The sequence below is a fragment of the Myripristis murdjan genome, chromosome 2 (genome assembly GCF_902150065.1).
Source record: "Myripristis murdjan chromosome 2, fMyrMur1.1, whole genome shotgun sequence".
Lineage (NCBI taxonomy): Eukaryota > Metazoa > Chordata > Actinopteri > Holocentriformes > Holocentridae > Myripristis > Myripristis murdjan.
In genome coordinates this window covers 16,333,819-16,349,542 of record NC_043981.1, presented here as the reverse complement: position 1 = coordinate 16,349,542, position 15,724 = coordinate 16,333,819, and the positions used below count along the sequence as shown (strand labels likewise).

The window sequence follows — 15,724 nt, the reverse complement described above, 5'->3', positions numbered from 1 at the left end:
TGCTGGCCTCTGATTGGCCTGGCCTGTCTCTCTGACTTAAAAAAAAAAAAAAAGAAAGAAAGAAAAAGAAAAAGAAAAAGAAAAAAAAGATCAGACTGGCGAGGCCAGCCGGACCGGACCGACAGCTGATTGGCCAGGCCGGCGACCTGTTTAAAAAAAAAAAAAAAAAAAAAAAGACGGGCAGGCCACCGGGCCAGTGACAGGCCGGCGCTTCGGGAAATCTCCCGGTTCTCCCGATGTACAGTCCGGGCCTGTCTTACACCATTGGACGATATGCAGCGTTGCGTTCAAGTGTAACTCCAAAAAGGAGGACAAATAAGCCTCCGGATTGAGGCTGCGCCGGACGCCGGACAAGACATTTAAATTCCGGACTGTCCGGCCTAAATCCGGACGTATGGCCACCCTTCTCATCATCATCATTAATGTTGGACTTGTGTCACACTGTCATGATCTAGAAGAGCTGCACACGTTCGGACGTCAGGGGAGGATTTCTGTTTGATCTCTGCATTCAAGTCCAAGATGAAAGAAAGAAAAACTCGACATCATGAGACCAACTTCCTCTTCTGCTGTGAGTCGCTACTTTTGTCCGAAGCCATTTCCAAGCTGCATTTTTCACTGTTGAGTTCATCTGTTAGAAATAAATTTATAAAAGTAAAGCAGTGATCATTTTCTTTGTGGCGATGAAAAAAAAAAAATCATCAAGCGGTAAAAAGAAATGTTAGCCAGTTCTATACGTCAGACAGCACGTTTTTAAAGCCGTTTAATTCCATTTATTCCACAGGAAATACAGACTGATCTGTATGTATGAACCCCGCCACTGGAAAATGAACAAATGAATAAATTAATCAAGAAAAAATGTAAATCTATTAATAGTTTGTAAAGTGAGCAGTGCTCCCTGTGTTCCCGGGGCCCTGAACAGGCCTGTGGCTTTTTCTTTTTTCAGCCTGAACAGAAAGCAAAGTGTTTCCTGTTTGTCAGGGTGAGAACAGGCCTCTGGTCCCTCAACACAGAAAAGAGAATAAGGGCCAAACCTGTGGCTCCTTAACAAGAAAGCACCATCTGCTTTGAAGAGTTGATGGAAAGGAGTTTGTGTTTTTCTGCTGAGGCTCTGTTCTCTGAAAACAACAACAAGAAAAAGACATGAAGGGAACACGGTGCGCCACCAAAACTACTGAAAGGAACAGAAACAGGGAAACATGTCCATGAGCTTTGCTGCATTCACACTCTTTCATTTGTGCATTTCTAAAGTGAATTTGTGCTTCAGACATTATTTGTGAATCTGCATTTATTTGTGCAGATCATCAGCGGCTCCCGGCTCCTTTACAAAGACCAAATGCTGCATGCTTGAAACTGGTCGCCATGACAAATTAAAATTAAAATGTAAAATTTCACTGTAAGGTTCGGGCCTCAGTGTGTGTGTGTTTCAGTGTGTGTATTATTAACCCTCTATCACCTACGTAAATTCACTATATCACTTTCTGAGACATGGGGGAAAAAAATAATGAGGAAATAAAAAAAAAAAAAAAAAATACAGCAAATAATTAGCAAGACATTAATAACAAAAAATTTCATGAGATCCATATAAAGAATGACCAAAAAATAATAAAAATAAAATAAAAAATACACACATTTGCAAAATAACAATATTTGAAATGAAGAAGAAAAAAATAACAAAAAATTATTATAAATATAGACTTAATATAAAATAGCAACAAAATAACCGACATTTACACAAAAATATGTTGAAACACACATTATTTATGTGACTGACTCCATTTAATACATTTAATCCCTGTTGTCCATTAGAAAACTAGAACATTAACCAATATATCATCCCTTTGGTGTGTGTGTGTGTGTGTGTGTGTGTGTGTGTGTGTGTGTGTGTGTGTGTGTGTGTTTGCACCTCTTAGACTGACTTAAATCAGAAGATGAGTGACTGTGTGGCGGAAGAGGAGGGCAGAGCAGAATCTGCAGTGTCCAGCTGTCTGTCCATGAAGAGCGACTGGTCTAAAGGACAACCTCCAGACTTAAGTAATGGACCTGGACCTTCAGACACAAAGTAAGACAGCTGTTAGAGTGCAGTGTGTGTTCACTGTTTTCTTGTGAAATCTGTTGGTGGCGCATGGAGAAAGTAGATGTGACACCAAAACTGATGCTTCAGATCATGAGCCGCATCCGCACTTTTAGCTGGACCCCACCTCCCCGATTTACAAGAACTAATAACATGTTTCAAACATTTGTGTTTCCAGAGGTTCCTACCACAGAGCAGAGTCTGCAGTGTCCAGCTGTCTTTCCATGAAGAGTGACTGGTCTAAAGATCTACCTGAATACTTCAGTAATGGACCTGGACCTCCAGACATAAAGTAAGACAGCTGTCAGACTGTGAGCCTGATGGAATATGATGACATGAGATTATATAGCAGAGCAAGTAGTGAGGATATCAAGGAAAGAGCCTGCAAAGAGAGAAATGACTGCTCCCTGCTCTGCAATCCAGCTGTTCAACCAAAACACATCTTGGTCTGTGCTTTTTTCCACAAACTATAATGCTGTTTTATGTTTTGCACCAAAACACCTGAGAACATTTCCACGTGCACCTGCACTCACAAGTTCTTCACACACCTGTGTCTGAAGTTGAGATTCACATTGACTGACAGATAAATCTGATCCTGTGCTGCTCAGACTGATGTGCATGTGATGCACCATGGCTCACGTCACACACACAGCGGCCACAGGCACACACACCCACACACACACACACACACACACACACACACACACACACACACGTCAGCATGGAGGTGCTTCACCGTGAGCAGTGGTGAAGCCCATGACTTGAGTTACAGTGTAGATCCTCCTGGTCAAATATTACTGCACTGCCAGTGGAAGTTGTTCAGTCAAATCTTTTACTTGAGTTAAAGTAATCTCTTTTAAAAATACTTCATTATTCAAAAGTACATTTTCATTTCAACATCAAGGTTCAAGGTAAAAAAAAAACACAAGGTTTAACACATTGCTGTATTATTTTCACAATGCATTTACAGAACCTGAGAACTCTGAAAAAATATTGTTTCTAACTTTGGCTAAATTTTAGCTTTTTTTCACCTCTGACCTCCAGATGTGTGAATGCAAATGGGTTCTCTGGGCAGCCACGGCTCTCCCTTTGCAGACATGCCCACCTTCTGCTAATCCCATGCAGTTTGGGCCACAAACCCTGCAGTCCACATGTGTTCTTGTGGCCTGTTGTAAAATGGTGTGTTTGTGCAGACTGGGGCCTAAACAGTCTTGGAGCTGCATCAGTTGGCTTTGACTGGAAAGCTGAGACTCTTGTGGATTCAGTGAGCCACATTTGATTCATGTGTGATGATGTTCGCCCCCATAGCAGCCATTTCACTGTATAAAATGACCTCTAGTGACCTCTAGGAGAATCACAGCCTCATGAAACTTTACAGACACAAACTAGAGAGTGAGGCCGTTCAGAGGAGCTCTGCTTCTCCAGCTGGACTGACAGTGAGGGCCAGTTTCTGACATGTTTACACAATGAGGATAAGAGGATACTTAAGAATCAAAATATGTATTGATCGGCTCCCAGGTGTCAGGTGTCTTATCTCTTGATCCAATACTATGGATCAGGAGATAAGCATATTGTCCTGGCCTGAGTGTTGTAATACCTGACTTCTGGTCCTGGAACCAGACAGGAGCACTGGAACCCAGCATGAAAACCCACCTGGATGTGGAGGGGATTCAGACATTTGTTATGGGGTCTTCACTGGAGTCGTAACAATGGTGACTAATCTCAAAGTCAAGGGGGCGTCGTCCTCTTTTGCTTGTTGAAAGCTTGTTGCAGTGAGTTTCCTCCTCACACTGTATTGTGGAGATTTTTTGCTTTTGTTGTTGGTCAACTTTTTTTTTTACGGATTCACAATAAAAAAAATCTGAGCTGTCAAAAATATGAGCTGTCAAGCTCTTGGATTGCTGTATTTGTCATAATCTGCTGCAAATGCTCAAAGTGGATGTCATGCTGCTTACATGGACATTTAGTCTTGTAAATACTATCTTAATTACATTAATATTAGAATATTGCAGTCCATGTAAATGTAGTCACAGAAAGTGACAGAAGAGACCACTTATGACATTTTATAAAAGATTTTAAGATTTCAGTTAAAACGTGATGTCTAAACATAAACAAACTGCTTTCATCTCCACAGGGACAGGAAGAGGAGTCGAGGTGATGTGGAGGAGCAGCTGTCCTGCTGTGCTTTGTGTCAGGAGCTCCTGAGGGATCCAGTCTCCACCAGCTGTGGACACTGGTTCTGCAGACGGTGCATCACCTCATACTGGGACCAGTCTGATCCATCAGGAGATCCTGCCTGTCCCCAGTGTGGAAAAAGATCCAGAACAAGACCTGGACTGCAGACAACCAGTCAAACCAGCACAGTGGACGGCGGTCTGCAGGAGGTTTTAGACGAGCATAAGATCAGTCTGAGGAGGAGATGTGAATTTGTGACAGAAGGAACTGCTGCAGTAGGAACTGGAACCCCCCTCAACAGGATCTACACTGAGCTCTACATCACAGAGGGACGGAGGGAAGAGGTTAATACCCAACATGAGGTGTGGCAGCTGGAGACAACATCCAAGATGGAGACCCTCCATGACACTCCAATCAAGTGCCAGGACATCTTTAAACTCTTACCTGGCCAAGACACACACATCAGAGTAGTTGTGACGCAGGGCGTTGCTGGGATTGGAAAAACCTTCTCAGTGCAGAAGTTCACTCTGGACTGGGCAGAGGGCTTGGAAAACCAACATGTCAGTCTTGTGGTTCTGCTTTCGTTCCGGGAGCTGAACTTGATCAAAGATGAGCGCTACAGTCTTCTCCAGCTGCTCCGTGTTTTCCATCCAGCATTACAGACGGTCACAGCAGAGCAGCTCACCGTCTGTAAAGTCGTGTTCATCTTTGACGGCCTGGATGAAAGCAGGTTTTTATTGGATTTCCAGAACAATGAGGTCGTGTCTGATGTCACACAGACATCATCAGTAGACGTGCTGTTGACAAACCTCATCAAGGGGAATCTGCTTCCCTCGGCTCTCCTATGGATAACTTCCAGACCTGCAGCGGCCAATCAGATCCCTCCTACATGTGTCGACAGGGTAACAGAAGTCCGAGGGTTCTCTGACCCCCAGAAGGAGGAGTACTTCAGGAGGAGGTCCAGTGATGAGGACCTGTGCAGCAGAATCATCTCACACATCAAGGCGTCCAGGAGCCTCCACATCATGTGCCACATCCCGGTCTTCTGCTGGATCACTGCTACAGTTCTGGAGCACATGTTGACCACAGACCAGAGAGGAGAGCTGCCCAAGAGCCTGACTGAGATGTACTCACACTTCCTGCTGGTTCAGACACAGAGGAAGAAGCACAAGTACAATGAGAGACATGACAGGAGCCAGCAGGAGCTGATGGAGACTGACAGGGAAGTTCTTCTGAAGCTGGGCAGGCTGGCGTTTGAACATCTGGAGAAAGGCAACCTGATGTTCTACCAAGAAGACCTGGAGGAGTGTGGTCTTGATGTCAGAGAGGCCTCGGTGTACTCAGGAGTGTGTACAGAGATCTTCAAAACCGAGTGTGTGCTCTTCCAGAGAAAAGTCTACTGCTTTGTTCATCTGAGCATTCAGGAGTTTCTCGCTGCAGTCTACATCTTCCACTGCTACACCAACAGGAACACAGAGGTACTGGCCAAAGTCATGAGAACAGGCAAGAATAAAGGAGTTGACAATGAGCCATCATTGGATATCCTCCTGAAGAGAGTCATGTCTGAAGCCCTGCAGAGCAAAAATGGTCACCTGGACCTCTTTGTCCGTTTCCTTCATGGCCTCTCACTGGAGTCCAGCCAGAGGCTCTTAGGAGGCCTGCTGGGTCAGACAGAGAGCAGACCAGAAGAGATCCAGACAGCCATCAAAAACCTGAAGCTGAGACGAGCAGCAGATATCTATCCTGACAGAAGCATCAACATCTTCCACTGTTTGATGGAGATGAATGACCTCTCAGTACATCAGGATATCCAAGAGTTCCTCAAGTCAGAGAAGAGGTCAAAGAAGAAACTCTCTATGATCCAGTGCTCAGCTCTGGCCTACATGCTGCAGATGTCAGAGGAGGTTCTAGATGAGTTGGATCTGAAGGTGTACAACACAACAGATGATGGACGACTGAGGCTGATCCCAGCTGTGAGGAACTGCAGGAAGGCTCGGTTAGTCCTGATGTGAAATCAACATTATACAAACAGTGTAGAGCTGCTTCCATACCTGACACCGTCAGAAATACAATAAAGATATGTAGTTCCCTAAATATTCAGGATAAAGGATTGATTCTGTCAGAAAAAATATACTTCAGGCCGTCCAGGGTAAAATGGAGGCAACATGATGGTATTAGTAATATGGATATGATGAGCGAGCAGGCTGAGGCCAATAACAGAGCAGCGAGGAGCGTCTAATAAGTTGAGAAAACTGCATCCCTTTACTGTAATGCAGCCTTTAAAAGCAGGAGAGGATCACACTGATGCCATAAGATACTGAATTTGAATTATTTTTGACCTTTTATCATTTCTTGCTTTCATTGTCTGTTTATTTGTGTTTTTAATTTTTTTTTTTTTTGAAGTCTTTTCATTTCAGGTGTTATCTTTATCTTTTCATTTACTCTGATGGTTTTGTAAAGCACTTTGGAACTTTGCTATAAAGGTGCAATATAAATATAAATTAGTATTATCAGTATTATTATTAATATAATTGTCATAATAATGGTTTGCCCTGCCTTTTTGAATATTTTGAACAGTCTCTGACCGATAAATATCCAAAACACTGGAATTTATAGCTCCATATTTTATTCTTTATTCAGATTGAGTGGCTGCAGGTTGACAGAGAGCAGCTGTGCTTCTCTGGCCTCGGCTCTGAAATCCAACCCCCATCTGACAGAGCTGGACCTGAGTGAGAACCAGCTGCAGGATTCAGGAGTGAAGCTGCTGTCTGCTGGACTGAAGAGTCCAAACTGCAGACTGGAGACTCTCAGGTCAGACTGCACTTTTTAATGATGTGTGAACATGTAATATTCTGTTAGCTGAACAGGAGTTTTATAGGCTTACATCTCAAATTGTTGTCAAACTGTATTTTCACACAATCCTTGTGTGTTGAAATAAAAAACTGTGAACTTGAGTGATGATATTGTACATAATTTCAACATGCAGGGGTCCAAATGGGCTCCGTCTGTGGGAATCTGATATTTATTGTAGTAATTAATGAACACAGTCAACTGTCACCGTGTTTTTGACTGAATACCGTGATATCGATATTGTGAGGATATTATTCGGATGACTGGTTGGTGCTTTGATGAAAGTGTAAATTAGTGATAAAGAGTCATTAGTGATATGGATATGATGAGCGAGCAGGCTGAGGCCAATAACAGAGCAGCGAGGAGCGTCTAATAAGTTGAGAAAACTGCATCCCTTTACTGTAATGCAGCCTTTAAAAGCAGGAGAGGACAACACTGATGCCAGAAGATATTACCATATCCCAAATCCCACATGATATCTGATCTCATATCACACAATCCATATTATATCAATATATTGATGGGCCCACCTCTACTGCCATCACTTGGTCAGTCTTTTGAAATGCTAATAACTTTGGCCCTGATTGGTCAAGAGACTGGGTGCTGGTGTCATGTGATGCAGAAGCTCTTGTTCTCCAGTTTTACTCTGAGAAGATGGTAGACTGAAGGCATCTGAGGACTTTTCACTGAGCCATTCATTTGTTATTTATGGACGTACCTATGGCTGTTTTCACGTCTTCAGTATTTAGCACTGAATTTGAATTATTTTGGACCTTTGATCGTTTCTTGCTTTCATTGTCTGTTTATTTGTGTTTTTAATATTTTGAAGTCTTTTCATTTCAGGTGTTATCTTTATCTTTTCATTTACTCTGATGGTTTTGTAAAGCACTTTGGAACTTTGTTCTAAAGGTGTAATATAAACATGAATTAGTATTATCAGTATTATTATTAATATAATTGTTATAATAATGGTTTGTCCTGCTTTTTTGAATATTTTGAACAGTCTCTGACTGATGAATATCCAAAACACTGGAAATTATTTCTCCATATTTTATTCTTTATTCAGACTGAGTGACTGCAGATTGTCAGAGAGCAGCTGTGCTTCTCTGGCCTCGACTCTGAAGTCCAACCCCCATCTGACAGAGCTGGACCTGAGTGAGAACCAGCTGCAGGATTCAGGAGTGGAGCTGCTGTCTGCTGGACTGGAGAGTCCAAACTGCAGACTGAAGACTCTCAGGTCAGACTGCACTTTTTAATGATGTGTGAACATGTAATATTCTGTTAGTTGAACAGGAGTTTTACAGGCTTACATCTCAAATTGTTGTCAAACTGTATTTTCACACAATCCTTGTGTGTTGAAATGAAAAACTATGAACTTGAGTGATGACATTGTACATTATTTCAACATGCAGGGCTCCAAATGGCCTTCGTCTGTGGCAATCTGATATTTATTGTGGTAGTTAATGAACACAGTCGACTGTCACCATGTTTTTGACTGAATACCGTGATATCCATATTGTGAGGATATTGTTAGGATGACTGGTTGGTGCTTTCATGAAAGTTTAAATTAGTGCTGAACAGTCATTAGTAATATGGATATGATGAGCGAGCAGGCTGAGGCCAATAACAGAGCAGCGAGGAGCGTCTAATAAGTTGAGAAAACTGCATCCCTTTACTGTAATGCAGCCATTAAAAGCAGGAGAGGACAACACTGATGCCAGAAGATATTACCATATCCCAAATCCCACATGATATCTGATCTCATATCACACTATCCATGTAATATCAATATATTGATGGGCCCACCTCTACTGCCATCACCTGGTCAGTCTGTTGAAATGCTAATAACTTTGGCTCTGATTGGTCCAGAGACTGGGTGCTGGTGTCATGTGATGCAGAAGCTCTTGTTCTCCAGTTTTACTCTGAGAAGATGGTAGACTGAAGGCATCTGAGGACTTTTCACTGAGCCATTCATTTGTTATTTATGGACGTACCTATGGCTGTTTTCACGTCTGCTGTATTTAGCACTGAATTTGGATTATTTTAGACCTTTTATCATTTCTTGCTGTCATTGTCTGTTTATTTGTGTTTTTAGTATTTTGAAGTCTTTTCATTTCAGGTGTTATCTTTATCTTTTCATTTACTCTGATGGTTTTGTAAAGCACTTTGGAACTTTGCTATAAAGGTGTAATATAAATATAAATTAGTATTATCGGTATTATTAAAAATATAATTGTCATAATAATGGTTTGCCCTGCCTTTTTGAATATTTTGAACAATCTCTGACTGATAAATATCCAAAACACTGGAATTTATAGCTCCATATTTTATTCTTTATTCAGATTGAGGTACTGCAGGTTGTCATGGAGCAGCTGTGCTTCTCTGGCCTCAGCTCTGAAGTCCATCCCCCATCTGACAGAGCTGGACCTGAGTGAGAACCAGCTGCAGGATTCAGGAGTGGAGCTGCTGTCTGCTGGACTGGAGAGTCCAAACTGCAGACTGGAGACTCTGAGGTCAGACTGCACTTTTTAATGATGTGTGAACATGTAATGGATCTCTGACTGATAAATATCCAAAACACTGGAAATTTCGTGAATTCGTGAATTTTTTATTTCAGTCATTTTCAGCTTGCAGAAATCAAGTACACATATAAATAGACAATTTCTTATACACATATTTTTAAACAATAAATAATATTTCATTTCCTTTCAGTACTGGAAAACTAAAACAAATATGATACACTCCTGATGAAAATCTTAAGACCAGTTGAGAAATTGCAAGAATTTACATTTTGCACTGTTGGATCTTTAGAAGGTTCTAAGTAGAGCTTCAAAATGCAAAGAGAAGAAATGGGAGTGAGACAAAAAAAAACTGAGTAAGCAATTTATTGCAAACAACCATTAAACTGAAATAGGCTGTTCATCAGCTGATCAAAAGTTTATGACCACTGCCTTTAAAAGCCCAAATCTTCTCAAAAATGTGGATTCAGTGACATTTTCTGTCAGGTATCCACACTGGCATGACCTCCTGATGGCAAAGGCAAAAAAGCTTTCTTGTTAATCACCTCAAAAATTCATTTCGGCTCAATGCTAGTGTTTCCAGGAGGCTAGTGGGAATGTTGCTCCAAGTGGTGAGGATGGCTTCACAGAGGGCATCCACTGTCTGGAACTGGTGTCCATTTCTGTAAACTTCCCTTGCCATGCAACCCCAAATGTTCTCAGTTGGATTTAGATCAGGGGAACACGCAGGAAAAGAGTGATGTTCTTTCTCTGGAAGAAGTCCTTTGTCAGGCGGGCATTGTGAACTGCAGCGTTGTCCTGTTGAAAAACCCAGTCATTACCACACAGACGATGGCCTTCAGTCATGAGGGATGCCCCCTGCAACATCTCCACATAGCCAGCTGCCGTTTGACACCTCTGCACAACCTGAAGCTCCATTGTTCCATTGAAGGAAAAAGCCCCCCAGATCATGATGGCGCCCCCCCTCCACTGTGCCGTAGAAAACATCTCAGGTGGGATCTCCTTGTCATGCCAGTAACGTTGGAAGCCATCAGGACCATCAAGGTTAAATATTTTCTCATCAGAGAATAAAACTTTCTTCCACCTTTCAATGTCCCATGTTTGGTGCTCTCGTGCAAACTCCAAACGGGCAATTTTGTGCTGTTGAAGGAGACGAGGCCTTTGAAGACGTTTTTTGTTCTTAAAACCCTTCTCTCGCAGATGCCCTCTGATGGTTATGGGACTGCAGTTGGCACCAGTGACAAGCTTAATTTGGGCCAAGGATCGTCCCGTGTCTTAACGGACAGCCAATTGTATCCTCCGGCTTAGGGCAATTGAAATTATTTTGGGTCTACCACTTCACTTTTTTGTTCCATAACCATCAGGATCTTTTAAGAAGTTTAAAATGACTATCTTGGCATGCTGTGAGAGGCCTTGCTTATGCAGCTCAACAATCCAACAGCATTCAAGGAGAGAAAGCTTTTTTGCCTTTGCCATCAGGAGGTCATGACAGTGTGGATACCTGACAGAAAATGACACTGAATCCACATTTTTGCGAAGATTTGGGCTTTTAAAGGCTGTGGTCATAAACTTTTGATCAGCTGATGAACAGCCTATTTCAGTTTAATGGTTGTTTGCAATAAATTGCTTACTCAGTTTTTTTTTTGTCTCACTCCCATTTCTTCGTTTTGCATTTTGAAGCTCTGCTTAGAACCTTCTAAAGATCCAACAGTGCAAAATGTAAATTCTTGCAATTTCTCAACTGGTCTTAAGATTTTCATCAGGAGTGTATATACAAATATACAGTGGCTGACAAGGTATAGGCTGAAGCCTTAGCTTATTTTGCCTCTCCTTCTTACATTACTAAGCTTTTGTCACCTCACTTAAATAATAAAATAAAGTAAATGAAAGACACAAAATATGTGTATATTATACATTCAAAGGGTCCCAAGGCAGTTCATAAATACACTAGTGTTCATAATTTTATTTTATATTTACTAATAATATTATTTTTAAATAGCATTTTAAATCTATTAAGTGCATTACATAAATTAATTTCCATTTCTAAATTATTTCATAAATCTACACCTTCTACTGTTATACATCTTTGTTTTATTTTTTCTTTATTTTTTCTTTTTTTCTTTGTTTCTTCTTGCCTTTGTTTTTTTGAACATACAAATCCCTCTCAGTTGATATTTATTCACTCTGATCTGGAACATCTTGTGATCTGGAAATTATAGCTCCATATTTTATTCTTTATTCAGACTGAGTGGCTGCAGGTTGTCAGAGAGCTGCTGTGCTTCTCTGGCCTCGGCTCTGAAGTCCAGCCCCCATCTGACAGAGCTGGACCTGAGTGAGAACCAGCTGCAGGATTCAGGAGTGAAGCTGCTGTCTGCTGGACTGGAGAGTCCAAACTGCAGACTGAAGACTCTCAGGTCAGACTGCACTTTTTAATGATGACATAAATATACGGATATTGTTTGAATCATATAGTAGCACTAAATGTCTATAAGGCTGATATTGCTGTGAAGTATATGTTGTGCTTTTTTAAAGTCGGGGCTGCTGGTTATTTTAGTTTTTGTGAGGATGGTTGGTCAGGTTCTGTATCATGGATGCATGTGTGCTTTGTGAGGTTTGACAAGTAACTAACGAGAGAGAGAGAGAGAGAGAGAGAGAGAGAGAGAGAGAGAGAGAGAGAGAGAGAGAGAGAGAGAGAGAGAGAGAGAGAGACCTTGCTCTTAATTTAGATTGGAGTGTTTTTGTGTGTTTGAAACTCAGTTTCTGTCAGGAGCCACATGACTTCTGTCAAAAAGAGCTGGTGAGCCGTTGTTCCAGATCTCTGCTGTGATGTGAGGAAGAAAATCAAACACATCAGGGCTCATCAACTCCATTTGTCCAAAGGCCAGAGTTTTTTTAGGCAGACATTGTGAGGACCAGACTCTCAAATAACAACATATTCATTTATTTAGGAATAATTAGCCTATTATTGTTTAGTATTTTCACTTTCTTACAAAATGAATACCTGTATCAGTGTGAGCAGGCTGCTAGAAAACATGGCAAATCCATAATAATAACTAGGTAGTGAAGTAGAAAAAGCTCTCAGAGCTCAAGGAGCCAGTTCACTGAGGAGTGACGCTTCAAATCTGGAATTATGGAAACAGAAAGACTGACAGGAAGTTTGACCGGTGTTGACTCTGTTATGCAGCGCCCTGATTGGAGGAAAATGCTGAGCGAATGCTTGCATGAAGATACAGCACAAGACTCTTTCCATTCCTAAAAGACAGGAAGTGGTTTGAGCTAGGGGTGGGACTTGTACACGCCAATCATAAATGTTTAGAAAAAAACACTAACCGTGTCCACGTTGTTTTTTTCATCATGTGACTTTAAGTTCAGTCACGAGCGCGATGGCATCCACCAAAAGTAGAAGCTCTGTTTGGCAGCTGTTTCAAAGAAACAGAAGTGGAAACACTGTCAAGTGTGTCGCGCTGAATGAAGCGGCTTTCACAGAGCGCGCGCACGGTGCAGACCTCTGCCGGCACAGCCATTCATTGTGTATGTGATCGTGGGGCTCGAGGGCGCACCGGTCTGTGCCGAGCTGAGCGCAGCACGAGGCTGACGCAGCCGCCCGTGTGCGCTGTGCCCGAGCTGAAAATGTTTAACTTCACTAACCCTAACCCTAACCCAGCACAGAGCGCGGCCCAAACCGCGGGCTATGTGAAAGCCTCTTTAGTTTTTAAGGGTAGCAGCTCAGGCTCAGTGGTAAACCAGCTGCAGTGGAAACACCTGAGCAGCCTGAGGACAGAGAACGGCCTCAGAGCGAGTGGAGGACGACAACAGCAGCTAGCATGAAGGATTTCATATCCACAAAATGTGACAAGCCACGAAGCGAAACAATTAACAACTTAATTGCGGTTGCAACTGTGTTATTTGAATGGTGACAGCGCCCTCTAGTGGTTGTAAAGCAGTCAAGATCCACTAACTCTGAAGACACATGTACACGCAATTATACGGCGCTTTCGAATTTTTTGTCCACGTTCCCACTCCTAGTCTGAGCTCCAGCTGTCAGGCTGCTGCTCTTCAGAGACAAGCAGCCAATCAGACGCAGCTCTGTGAGCGAGGCCTGACACACATCTGCACTCTTCTGGTCTTAGAGTTTATTTTTTATTCTTCATTCAGACTGAGGAGCTGCAGGTTGACAAGGAGCTGCTGTGCTTCTCTGGCCTCGGCTCTGAAGTCCAACCCCCATCTGACAGAGCTGGACCTGAGTGAGAACGGGCTGCAGGATTCAGGAGTGGAGCTGCTGTCTGCTCTGGTGGAGAGTCCAAACTGCAGCCTGAAGACTCTCAGGTCAGTAGAGGGGTGGAGTCAGTCCTCTGAGGTCAGTAGAGGGGTGGAGTCAGTCCTCTGAGGTCAGTAGAGGGGTGGAGTCAGTCCTCTGAGGTCAGTAGAGGGGTGGAGTCAGTCCTAGAGGGGTGGAGTCAGACCTAGAGGGGTGGAGTCAGTGCAGGCAGCATTTCCTGGGAAATGTCCAAAGTGCTCAGTGGCCTCAGGACTGGACAGACAGACAGTGAGAGATCAGCCAATCAGAGCAGCCACAGGTGTGTTGGGGTCATGTGCTCAAGTTGACCTGCAGGTGATGATGATGATGATGATGATGATGATGAAGAGGATGATGGTTTTGTGTTCATCCCTACAGGCTGGAACATGTAGAAGACTGGATTCCATCTGGCAGCATGAGAGCATGTGAGTACTGAGACAGTATGAGCAAGCACACACACACGCACGCACGCACGCACGCACGCACGCACGCACACACACACACACACACACACACACACACACACACACACACAGTACAAATCCAAACAAGGCTTTAGAGAAAATGTGAGCGAGCTGAAACTATATATGTGTGTGTGTGTGTGTGTGTGTGTGTGTGTGTTTCCAAAAGCAGCTAAAATCAGCTGACAGGACAGAAACCTGGGCGCCCTGGGAGCTCACGAGGTGCAGAGCTCCAGCTCGTCCAGGCTGAAGGCTGAATTATGCTTCCGCGTAGGAAGAGCGTACGGAGGTTGTGCGAAGCTTACGGGGGTTGGGCGACCGCCGCAGAGCCTTGCCGCGCGCCTCCCAAAAATTGTAACTACGCGGACCCTACGCAGCCCCACAAGAGCTGTGATTGGTCCGCCGAAGTACATCATTTCCGGCATTTCGTTGCAACCGGCATCACATCCTGTTGTTGTGCCGGCCGGCAGCGCCGTTTTTAAAACTGTTGTGTCTCGACTCTTCGGTTGTGTTTGCAAACTTTGGAGAGTGCTGGATCTCGCGGAAGAACGCCTGGCTGAGGAGGTGTGCAAGAACCCGCACCTATACGACTCGTCCTCTCGCCATTACAAAGACGTACAGAAGAGCAGCGACCATACGTCACAGGGTGTTGGGCGGAGGATTGCTCTGTGTGTTTGCAGAGGTATGTTGGACACACACGCGCTGCGTAGGAAATGCGTGCTTCGCACAACCTCCGTGCGCTCTTCCAACGCGGAAGCATAATTCCGCCTTGAGTCGTGGGTTTGAATCCCACCTCAGGCCCTTCGCTGCAGGGCGGCCCGTCTCTCTCCTGGCCTTTCCTGTCTCTCTCTGCTGTGTCCAGTCAAAGCTACAATGACAAAAAAACAACTTTAAAATTACAGAGAAAAATGAGTTTTCCTCCGTGTCGATTTACCTCATACATAAGCCTGTTTTTTTCCCCTTTATTAGTGAAAGAAAGGTGAACAAGTCGAGTGCAGAGAGTGACAACATTAGAAAACATTAGAAAAGGAGAAGACAGGACTGTACAGATGTGGAGAGAAAGAAAGAACCAGACAGGAACTCAAACAAAACAACACAGAAAATACGAAGAAGAAAAAAAAAAATTAAGAAAGCAAATCAATTGTAGTTTACTTTTAGTGTGTGTGTGTGTGTGTGTGTGTGTGTGTGTGTGTGTGTGTGTGTTTGTGTAGGGGCGGTGTATGATGAGGGTAGGGGGCAGGCAAGGACAGAGGGGTAGAGAAAAAGAGAGGGAGATGTAAGAAAAAACTGAAGGAGAAAAAGGAGAAAAAAAAGGTGTCATTTGTTTAATTGTTGATATGAATTTGTTTTT

The 15,724-nt window shown here is 43.1% G+C and overlaps 1 protein-coding gene across 1 annotated transcript; it reads left to right on the top strand.

The window, feature by feature from the left end:
* The first annotated feature begins 416 nt into the window (after window positions 1–416).
* LOC115375610 (NLR family CARD domain-containing protein 3-like) lies at window positions 417–14,372 on the top strand. The gene is made up of 8 exons (XM_030075072.1): window positions 417–568; window positions 1,911–2,059; window positions 2,250–2,363; window positions 4,206–6,242; window positions 6,887–7,057; window positions 11,859–12,029; window positions 13,771–13,941; window positions 14,291–14,372. The coding sequence occupies exons 1-8, from the start codon at window positions 545–547 to the stop codon at window positions 14,346–14,348; spliced, it is 2,895 nt and encodes a 964-aa protein (XP_029930932.1). The 5' UTR covers window positions 417–544; the 3' UTR covers window positions 14,349–14,372.
* The last annotated feature ends 1,352 nt before the right edge of the window (window positions 14,373–15,724 follow it).